The sequence below is a fragment of the Felis catus genome, chromosome A3 (assembly GCF_018350175.1).
Source record: "Felis catus isolate Fca126 chromosome A3, F.catus_Fca126_mat1.0, whole genome shotgun sequence".
In the NCBI taxonomy this organism is placed as follows: Eukaryota; Metazoa; Chordata; class Mammalia; order Carnivora; family Felidae; genus Felis; species Felis catus.
Genome location: NC_058370.1, coordinates 4306819 through 4318458, shown reverse-complemented (window position 1 = coordinate 4318458; position 11640 = coordinate 4306819). Strand labels below are relative to the sequence as shown.

Genomic DNA, 11640 nt, shown 5'->3' with positions numbered 1-11640 from the left:
AGGAAAAAAATTTGTTCAGAAATCGTTTTATCATTAGGGCATTACACCTTTTTTTACAAGCATAATTTACAGAAATTATACAAGGCAACTTTTAAATCAAATACCAATATTTTCCAATGTTTTGTTTAACTGAAATGTTATTTGAATTGTAAAAATCATCTCCGGTTACAAAAAATAATCACAAACCTTATTGGATTTCAGTTGCTTTTACAAAAGTCCTAAGAAGTCTTAAGCTAAACAATACTTTGAATAGAAAAACACTAATTTTTAAATAGTTTGCTATAGTATTTCTGTGGTTTATGTACATATATTAACTGGTTTCTTTTCCAGGAAACCTGAGGAGTTTATTACATTAAGCATTGTAAAATAAAGACAAGAGCTAATCACCTTCTAAGAAAAACACTCTGTATGCAACAACTGCACGTATCAAAGATATTATTTACTGGTTGGGAACTGCCTGCCTACAAAATGAGAAATACATTTTCAGACCGCAGCTGCCCCGTGGTATCCAAAGTAAGGATTTCCCATAAATAAAAGCTGCAAAGCAATTCACATAGTGGTTGGTTTAGGTCAATGCTTCTTTTCTCATTATTATTCTTTTTTTTCTTCCCCTCCGCCCCCACCATATTACTAAAAACACTGAGTACCCGGGATTTATGCTTCAGGAAGACATCGGTTTGAGTAATTTCAAATGACGTACAGCTCTTCATGTAAAAAAGATGTTTTGTGGTCACAAGTACTTCAAAAAGTAATTATATTCAAATAACCTGACATATCATGCTTTAGCAATTACGGAGCCAGGATTTTGACACACGGCAATTTGTAAGTTAGGCAAATGTGAAATGCTAGAAGATGTGTACAGCTGTTCTGTTTCAGTTTGGAGTGCTGCAGGATTTCGGTAATGACTTTATTTTTTCAGTGAACATCACCAGCCCACAGGAGAGCACGCCAAGTCATAAAGTACAAATCCAAGGGAGGTAATACCTTTCCCTAAGTTACAAAACTTTGGCAAATTAACACAGGACTCTTTAATACGATGAAATCCTTTCTGTTGCTGTTGGGAGTCATGTATTCTTTTAGTGATAATTTTCACTCCGAAAATGTCATTGAAGTACCAAAACCAAACGCTGTGATTTTTTTAATGATGGTTTATAGCAGAGCAGGTTATTTTACACAAAGTAGCATGTCCTTTTAAAACTATGTAATTTCTCCTTTTAAAGAGCACCCCCTCACGCCAGCTCGCGAAGTTTACCGCAGCGGGGTAACTGCGTGAACTTAGACGGCTCTGCTTTGTTCTGGGGTTGGTCCAAAGCTAGGTAGAGTTCCAACGCACGAAAAGCTTTAAAATACTACCTTAAGGGAGATTTAACGTGCCAATGAGATTTTCCAAGTACTTTTCAAAAATTGTTGAATTTTCCCATAAATACTAGAATCCTCACAATTAGATGGTCACTTCAAACCGTACTACTCCTGGATGATCCCTTGTATTTAGAACCCCCGCACCTCTTTGTTTTGATCCAAAGTCATATAGCTTTCCTTCAGCTTAATAAAAAAAAAAAAAAATCCTACCTAAAATATAGTTTTATTTTTTTAAATAACAAATAAATACACTGCCAGCTTGCAGAGACCTGGGGGGGGCGTGGGGGCTTCGGTCCTCACTTCTCTACAAATGCCGCCGCTGCCATCGGTGTCCTTATGCTCCCTCTCGCCGAAGCCGCCAATTCTTCAATCTCGGCATTTAACTTATGTATTACCCATTCCATCGCTTCTCGGCCCTTAAAAAAAAAATTCAATACATCTATTCTCACCAAGTGAGAGCGAAGGCACGTATCACATAAATGGCACATCAGGAAATAACAAGGAGCATTACAAATGTAACTAAACCTCACCGGGATGGACCATTTTTGTCCTTGCTTTTTTTTTTTTTTTTTAAAGTTTATTTATTCTGGAAAGAGAGACAGAGCATGAGCAGGGGAGGGGCAGAGAGAGAGGGAGACACAGAATCCGAAGCAGGCTCCAGGCTCTGAGCTGTCAGCAGAGCCTGACGCGGAGCTCGAACTCATGAACCATGAGATCGTGACCTGAGCGGAAGCCGGAGGCTTAAGCGACTGAGCCACTCAGGCGCCCCTGTCCTTACTTTTTGTTCTTTAATATTATTTACCAAATTATCGAATGCTTTGGGCAACTAGATTGATCTATAAACTGCTTTTTCTTTTGCATGCAAAAGATGTTCTCAAAAGAACCTACAATTAAATGATAGTGATGGTTTACTTATTTCTGATTAGAGCGGTCCCTTTCTTGGGGGCCAAAAGGTCAAACTCGGTTTTTCTTTTTATGTCCATTATTTTAAACCAAAATCCTGCAAGAGGCCCTGAAAGAGCTGGTCCCTGACTTTTTCTTCAACCATTCTCTCCTGGTGCTTGATGAAGTTCCTTGAGAAAAAGAGGGGGCACTTCATGCTTCCTCTGTCTCAGGCCCTTTGCACATGCAGTTCCTCTGCTGGAAATGCTTCCTAGCATCCCCCTCACAACCAACATGCCCCTCCTTCAGCACTCAACACAACACTCATTAAATACTCATGTCTTTTTGTACCTTTCCTTTCCTAATGACGTGTGATTAATGTTGACTTCTTCTTAGTTCCATGGGGGCAGGGACCATACTTGTTTTGTCCCCTGCTGTATGTATCCCTAGTCTAGCCTAGCCCTCTGCCTGGCACGGAGAATGCAGCTAGAAATATCTTGTGACTGCCAAGTAAGTATAGTAAACATGTGTTATAGAAGAGTGCATTATGTACCTCTTTCTCTAAACTTATTTTGTTTTAAATCATGCATTCTCCAAGGGGCAAAAATCAGTTGGGGGTTGGGGAAGGTGGAAAAATCTCACTCTTTTTAGGTACAAAGCATATCCATCTATCCATGGTGTTGAGTGTTAAATACTTTCATGAGCTGGTGGCTGTTAGAGAAAAAAAGGTCTGTGATGGACCTGGGGGTTGTTGGGCGGAGACAATAATGAAAAGGGTTGAGAATTGGGTGTTTTAAACAATGGCACACAGTGACACATCATCAAGCACTTCCCACATGCTGGGCCCTGGGCCACATGCACTTTCCATACGTTGTCTCATCTCATTTACTCTTCATGCCCAACCCGGTTAAGATGCCCACTTCACAGATGGGAAACTGAGGCACAGGAAGGTTAACCTAATTGTCCAAGGTTGAAAGGCTGGTAAGAGTTACAGCCTGCACGTAAACCCAGTGGGGCTAGACCCTACTGTGCAAAAAACGGCCTTTACGGATGCTCACCGCATCATGGTTCAGAATCCGTTTTCCAGGACAGACACACGTTCGGTACCAAGCTCTTCCAAGAAAGGAAACCCAAACCCAGGAGTAACAGCAACTAGGGAGCAGCCTGACTTACTTTATTAGCATTTGAAGATATCGTACTCGCCATTAGTCCTTCAAGGTAACTGCTGAGACTGACTCCTTTCACGGTGATTATGGCTTCTTGAGTCAAAACAGTTCTGGAACAAAACACATCCACACAGCTTCAGGATGACCTTGCATTTTTCAAAGAAATATATGACTTGAATAAAAAATTCAAACACCCTGTAAAATAAGTTTGTCAAAACATTTTTTTACTCACTTTCCTGGGTCCTGAGGATGTGGTTTGTATATGAGTCTCTCATCTACTGAAACCATATTTGTAAATGAAATCTACAGAATGAAAAAGAAAAAAATCAAACCATTTTGGAAACCAAGATTAAAAACATTCCCCAAATTAACTCACAAGCCCAAATCTTGCTAGGTAAATACACAAATAAATCACTTTGATATACTGCAAATCCGGAACTTAAATTTCACCATTCGCTGCTTTCTTTTTATTAAAAAAATAATATAACAAAAGTATTATCGTCACAATATGCACATGATCCCGAATTCAATTTATTGAGTGCTGACCCCTAGAAATAATCAGTGGGCTCATGGGAGCAGGAAAGCTCGAGGCTGCAAACAGGAAAGACGATGCAGCACATGAGCGCTGATTTCCTGTTGAAGAGTATACATGCGCCTGTGTATCAACTATAACAGAGACCACCGCCCCCCCCCACATTAAGCCGAATAGTTTTAAATTAAAAGGGAGCTCAAACTTACATTAGTAGATTTAAGTTCCATTGTTCTGTCTACGGGATCAACTACAGAATGTTCTTGCACGTATGTTTTTGTTCTTGCTGCACCAATAAGCTAAAAAGAACATTCACAATTAGTAATCAGAGGAGGAAGGGTTTCTTAACAAGTAAACCAATGTTTTATTTCAAGGCAGAGACCTGTTAACATCTCGAACTGAAAAATCTGCTTCCTAAACAACAGGAGGAATCAGACAAAGGTCAGAAAGGAGGCCCGTTTGAGGGTCACGAGAGTCCATGCGCCATGAATGAGAGGGGACTAACAGACACACAAAACCCTTCCCAGAGGCAATTAGCGACCAGCCCAGGGAGAATGCACGCAGTATAAAGCAGACCCTGAAACCACCAAGGTGTGACAACGGAGCACTGAGCCCGAAACATGGAAATCAGAATATCTGGGTAAACACGGCGTCTAGAAACACGAGAGCTCAAGAGTCTCTGTCGAGGCTTTGCTAGAGCAGTCTGAGGGAGACGGTGCCGTGGCTTGGTTCTCCAGGGAGGAAAATGGCCATTTCGTGACGGAGGATAATGCATCACGTCCGACATCACCCGCTGGGCTGAGACCCCAGACCACCCCCCGACCTTGCTCATTTCTGTGTCCTCACTACCGAACACGGTGGTTCGTACCAAGGAAGCCATCAGTACATTCCTGTTGAAAGATGGGTCCTTCGGTTTTCTGAGTGGATCTACCTTCCATAGGAGAAACTCTAAAGGAAACAGAGTCCATTCATTATGCCAGAACTCTTTCACACTGTCATGATCTGGCATTCCGGTTTCTTACTGAAAGCCTGCTCACATGTAAAGGAAGAGAATTCTGCTTTTAAACGTACGGGGAGGAGTGTCAGACCTTGGAAGAAAGGTGGCGAGAGCAAAGTCTGAGGATAGGCTCTTCGCTCAACGTGCACGAGCCACCACTGACCACGGCGAGCACAGCTAACCACCACCACCAGCCCACCGCTTCCAGACCTTACTACGGGCCTGGGGCTGCCGGCCACTGCAGGAGGAGCAGAGCAGAACTCCTTTTAGATTACAGAGCATTAGCCGGCTTCCTTCAGAAGGTTTTATCGGGTGCCTTCATGAAGACTGTAATAATATTTCCAATTCATTATACACTCATAACTCAAGTTTATTATAATACAATTTGAACTGATGCGAAAATGACACTCAGAATCGGCTCCCACAACCTATTTGAAATTATAATGCGCTTTAGAAAACTTCTCTACGGCAGTCACATTTCCACAGGAATAAAGACGCACTTACAGATTTCACAATGGAAGGCAGTCCCCACTCTGTGCTGAGAAGTCTATGGCTGTGCAACTTTCCAGAGGGATCTATATGTCTGTCCAGTACGTCCACCCCAACCACACTCGGGTTCATAGGGTTTGGGTACTTCTGCATTGCAGCTGTTGTAACGGTTTCCCAAGGGTGGCTGTGGACAGGAACCAAGAAAACCAAATGCTTGAAAACATACGCATATAAGCTAAACCATTTTCATAACCCAGCAAATCATTCTTTACAGTTGAAGTTTAATTAATTTAACTAGGGAAAATTATTTTCTGAAACACCGAGCGAAAGATGATTTGGGGAGCTCAATCTACATTTTAAACATGTACGGAAATCAGTATTTTTTGAGCACACGGGCTGCTACGTGGTACAAGTGATGTCCATAAAGATAAACAGAGCCGATGATGCATTACAGTACAGTTTCGCACACAATCTTTCCTATTTACCCGTGTTCACTTTCACACGCGAATCCTGTTGCTAAGAACCACTGATTCATAACAATGTATTTACAAAATGTGTTCTATGAAAACAAGCAGCAAAAATTGTTATCATACCATTTATTCTTTTGCCTGGTCCCAAGTCCCTAGAGTTATAAAGAAGTTAACAAAAGTTAACGAACTTACAGACGCCATAAATTCTTTTAGGGATTACAAGAAGATCCAGAGCCTTATGGATTTGAATACCGTAATATTAAAAAAACGTATTCTTCTCTAGATTAAGGTAATAAAAAATAGTGGCCCCTCCAGTCAATCTTTCTTTATCGCCTTCCTCAAAGGAGTGATTCTGATTTGTTTTGAAAAGGTCACACAATACCACAAAGTGTTTTTAAGGTACTCCTAACACACTCTCTTCTAATATTCTCTCTCAGTTATTGTCTTCTTGAAAAAGCACACGTGCTTGGATGATTCAAAATGTGATGTGCACGTGTTCGCTTCACAACCTGTACGAAGGTGATGCTGCCACAGGAGCCATCCTCCTCCAAGGAGCCCCTTATTAAGGACAAGGCAGGGTGAGAGGTGACCGGGCCCATGGGCAGTCTGATGCTACCCTATCTGTGCGCTTGTCTTCGCTGAAAGGAAAAAGAGGTCTGGAGATGATGTTTCACCACATTTACCCATAAACCACACAGCATTACTTTTTCTCTTTCTAAAAGCAGAAGAGGGAGGGAGGCCATTAATCTGGTTCAGCTTTTCAGAGAACCAAGCCTGATGCCGCCTCCTTGCCAACAGAAGGGAAATGTCAACACCATGCATTTCCCAGAACCCTGGACAACCGGTGACATTACTTCTAATGTTTTCATCTTTGCCATTGTATAAACGAACCCCACTCTGTTTTTAATCTCAAGCTGTATTTGGCAAACAGCGCAGGTATATAAGGGGAGCTACTTCATAAATCTCAACGGTCCGCACACATAGAAGTGATACAGGCCGAGCACTCAGATGGTTACCAAGGCAACTATCTAAAATGAAAATCAGATGAACCCTGTCCCTGTCTCCATCTAGTCATATACCACGGTTAGCTGGCTTCCTTGCACTTATCTCTTCCCCCGATTCCCTCCAAAAAATTAATAATTGCATGGCTTCAGGGTGGTTACGTATTATTTGTAATATAGTCCTTCTCTTCCGTGAGCCAACCTGAAAACATCGGTGTTGACTTAACTTGAACTGAGACTGCTTTATGGAACATAATCAGCTCAAACATTACAAAGGATGCATGCTAGCAGTCTTCCAGCAATTAATCTGAACCCTACCAATGTAATTATGTGAAAAGACACTCAGAATGGCACCAGAGGGCAGGCAGAACCTTACCCACCTGCCCAGGTCCTTCACCTATAAAATGAGGTGGGCAGACACTTAAGGACACACAAAACTCCAGCCAGGCAGCAACGATGTCTTGATTCATCTACCAAAATGTAACCAAAGAACAGCCCAGGCACATAGTAGACATTCCTATCTGTTGAAGGAGTCAATGGATGGCTTCACCTGGATGCCAACTATAGGTGAAGTCTCAGAAGGAAGTGCTGGACAAATATGGGCAAGACATGGAATGATGACTTTCGATACTGTAGACAGTAGAGCCCTCAAGATGGGAAACACGGCAACGTAAGATCTGTGCGGGAAGATGGTAACTTCCATTTCAGGGCGGAGTCTGGCGAGCCCACAGGACGTGTGAGCAGAGATGCCTGGTGAAGACCTGAAGATGAGGATTTGAGGTTCAAGAGAGGCTGGAGCCCAAGGTACAGATCTGGGTGTCCTAAGTATGGATGTATCGGCTGGGACCCTGACCGAAAAGCCCGGATTATTTGGGGAGAATCGGGGACGGGGCTGCTGCTCCCAGGACACGTACAGCCTTTATTTGCACACGTCTATCTTCTGGGAGGAGAGTCCCAGCACTCTCATCAAATCTCAGAGAGGTCTGTGGCACAAAGACTGGAATCACTGAAATGGCAAGACGAGAAGGCCAATAACAGAATCTCCCTGAACATTTAGGGGAAGAGGGGGAAACACTGGCGGGAAGAGCGGAAAGAGTAGAGACAGGGTAGCAGAGAGGAGTGTTAGGGAAGACAGAGAGAAGAAAGTTCTAAGGAGACGTGGGGACTCCAAATTTCAAAGAACTTCTGAAGCACTGACATCCAGAAGCAGACCGTCCAACGAACACCATCCGTGATGCCAAGGGCTGAAACAGAGTAGTAAAGGCTGTTACCAGGTAGGGAGCAGCAGAAAGACCACAAATCTAGGGTCTTTTTTACCCAGAAGGAGAGCCAGCACTGGGGAAAGAGGAAATCTCTCCTCTGATTCTAACATTCTATACATTCCAGGACCCGGTGGACTCTTGGATGGGTGTGGGTCACCGAGGACGCAAAAAGTTTACAACTGCTTTTAAAACTGCCCTCGGAATCATGGTTTAAACGATCAAACGGCTGAACTAAAACATACTTCGAAGCTATGAAAATTAAAACAGTGTGGCGGCAATAACAAGATCAGAGGAACAGAGAGCTCAGCAGTGGATTCAAATGTAAAATCACAACAGTGTGTAGGACAACGGTGGCATTTCAGAAGAGTGACAAGAAGACGCATTAGCCCGCTGAGGAGTGCTTCCCTGGATTAACTACTAGGATTGTTTCTTTTCCCAAAAAATGATAATAGCTGCTTAACCGCCTGCTTCGTTTGTATATGGAACCGCGGGACCAAAAGGGAATTTCATACCCAACATCCACGTGGGGTCAAGGCCTATTTTGTTACTAAGAACTTTTTCCAACCAAGAGATGTCCCTGAGCGTGGCCTCAAAGACATCTCTTGGTGGCAGGCCCTGACGGCACCGTCATCTTCCGTGTCTCCGGTGCAAACGGGAACCCAAGGTCACGCAGTTTGCTGGAACCAGAGCTGGACCTTGGACTCCAATTTTCAGGCTCTGTTCCTCAGGTCTCGAGCTGCCGGAAGAGTTTCGCCTCCTGGTCGTCCGACCTCACCCGGTACCATCCTCCTCCCGAAAGGTGGCCGGGCGAGGTGGCCCGGCGAGGAGACTCGCCCACGCCTTCCCCGCTGGGTTCCGCCGGGGTGGAGGGACCCGTCCCACCGGGTTTGGCAAGGCCGATGTGACAAGCAGGGCCCTCTGCCACCCGAGTGCAGTCGAGGACTTCGTGCCGGGCGACGCCCCCACCAGCCTGGGGGGAGAGGGGGTCTCCCTGCGGGGCGGGCCGCTAGTGCCCGTCCCGGGCCTGCCCCACAGCCCGGGCGGCCGCGGGGACTGGGCGTCCGAGGGCTCCCTCCTCGGGGGACCCGCTCCGGGACGGCAGACCCAGAGTCCCCGCCCCCGGGGCCCCTCGGGGCTCGGGCCCAGCTCCCCCAACTAGGCCCGACGCCTGGAAGCTTCCTGAGGGGCGCCCCGGCCTCGCCACCACTCCCGGCCCAACCTGCCCTCCCCACCCTGCAGTTGCCCCGTGCGCCCCGCCGACCGGCCCAATTTCCTCAAACTTACTCAAAGACGTGCTCTGAAGTCCAGATCTTCATGGTGCCGGCAGCCTGCGCGATGCCCGGGCGGCGCTAGGGGACAATGAGGCAAAAAAGCCACACTTGCCCCCGCCCCGCCCCCCAGGCCTCCCCGCCGGCCGCGCAGCGCGCACGCGCCGTCGGGCCCGACGCGAGGGACGTCCCGACGCGCTGCCCCACGCCCTATCCCGGCCCGGGTTTTGCCCCAGTCTTGCGCGCGGCGCAACGAAACCCCGCCCCTTAGCGCCGGGCGCAACGCGCCGGCGCAGTTCCGGGGGCAGCGCCCGGGGCCGCCGGCGTAGGCGCTGTGCTGCGCAGGCGCGGCATGCGACCGGCCGGCTGCCCCCTCGCGGGCGTCGCCGGGAGCGCTGACCTCTGGACAGAGTTGGGCCGGGCCCAGCGGGTGCCTGGGCGCCCTGGCCCTGCCCGCCTCGCCTGCAGTTTCCCGCCCGGCTCCTGGCTCGCCTTAGGCTGCCAGGCCTGTAGACGGGTCCAGTAAACCCGCACACGCGGACGGTCCTGTGGTGTGCGCGTGAGCAAATTGTCATGGCACCTCGTTAGAAAGTTCCAACCAACTCTTCTCTTAACCCGGACTGTGCGTCTCCAAAGTAATCCCACCAACCCACCAGCCAATCAGCTCTGTGCTTATGCTTCTTGTCCTCCACGCGGTTAGGACCCCCAGGTGGGCAGAAGATATATAGACACGGAGAAACTAACATCAGACAGTGTGATTGATGCCCAAATGAAAGGTGCATTTAGGAAGAATGGGTCCTAGTTGGAACAGAGGAGAAAACTTCATGGCCCTGGGTTTATAGATGGGTCTTATCTCAGATGTCACCCCTGAGGGACACCTTCTCTCATCACCCTTCCTTAGACATCCTCCAACCCTTAGTTCCTCCATCACAACATCCCACTACATTTTTCTTAGCATGCATCACTCTATGAGACTGTCTTATTTGTTTAACTCCCACTTGAATGCAAGCCCTTGAAGGCAAGGATCTTGCCTGTTTTGCCCAATAAATGATTCTCAGCACCTCGTATATAGTAAAGGTTCAATAATTATTTATTGAAAAATGAAATAATAAGTTGTGGAATGAACGAATTACTGAGATCATCAGGTGTATCTGTTTAACTTCCACTAGACTGTAAGCCCTTGAGGGTGAGGCTCCATGATTCCCTCATCCCTACGTAATAATTATTGGCTGCCTAAGCGAGTGAGTCACTAAGAAGCGAGCGCCAGGCAGGAATGGCCTGTGATGTCATACACAGGTGAGCCTTGCCCAGTGAACAAAGTGCCAGGCCTAGGTTTCAGGCTAAGCCCTCCCTTCCCCCCTGCCCCTCCTGCCCCTGTCCCTAAAGGTACAGCTTGCCATTTTAAATGATGGCTGTGGACAAAATCTTTACATCTGGTTACTTAGAAGCCGGTTGGAAGCAGTGCCTCATTCTTGTTCTTAGCTCGTTTGATTGTTAAAAACAAATAAAAGCCAGGTTCATTTAGGAGGGAGGATAATTTTTTAAAAATAGCTCAAGTCCTTTATATAGAAAAACAGAAAAATTACATTAGGCAGGAAGGAAATAATATGGTTGGGTAGTTGCTACGTGCAATTTGCGGTGCCTAGGACGTAAAAAAAAAAAAAAAGCTCTGTGGTACTTGGAGTGAATTCTTGGGGAGGTAATGCTTTGAAGGCGGCCCAGAGTGGCTCAACCTTGATTAAGATGCGAAGTTAATGTTGGCGGGTGTTTAAAACACTGGTTCAGGACCCGAGAGCACAGAACAACCTGTCCCTGCTATTCCTGGAGCTCCACGGAGCTCTTCGCCATCCAGGATTCCTATTCTGTTTATTTGAAAGAACACCATTCTTCCCCCTCGTTCGAGATTTCTGTTCTTCAAAGTTAGGAAGATTAATGGACACCGATCTCCCACTCACACTATTGATGTTACTTGCTGCCTCTGGAGTGAGTTATGGGGACAGGGGCGTGGGAGAGTGGGACTTTAGGACCCGATTGTCTTTTCTGTGCACTTCCCCAAGGTAGAAATAACATCACCTTGCACTTGGATTTGGAGAGCAAGACCTTTACACATATTATCTCCCCGGAGGAAACAAATGATTGGTTTTTAGATACCTAAGCATTGCATCACTGACTGTGCCTGTCACAGAAACAGGGAAACTATTAGCAGGTCATAACTTT

At 46.2% G+C, this 11640-nt stretch overlaps 1 protein-coding gene across 1 annotated transcript; it reads right to left on the bottom strand.

Annotated features, from left to right (window-relative positions):
* Nucleotides 1-10: 10 nt before the first annotated feature.
* PRELID3B (PRELI domain containing 3B) lies at nt 11-9597 on the bottom strand. Its single transcript, XM_023251057.2, has 6 exons — nt 9440-9597; nt 5438-5606; nt 4146-4235; nt 3640-3710; nt 3415-3517; nt 11-1775 (listed from the first exon to the last, which is right to left on the bottom strand). The coding sequence occupies exons 1-6, from the start codon at nt 9469-9471 to the stop codon at nt 1656-1658; spliced, it is 585 nt and encodes a 194-aa protein (XP_023106825.1). The 5' UTR covers nt 9472-9597; the 3' UTR covers nt 11-1655.
* Between the last annotated feature and the right edge of the window lie 2043 nt (nt 9598-11640).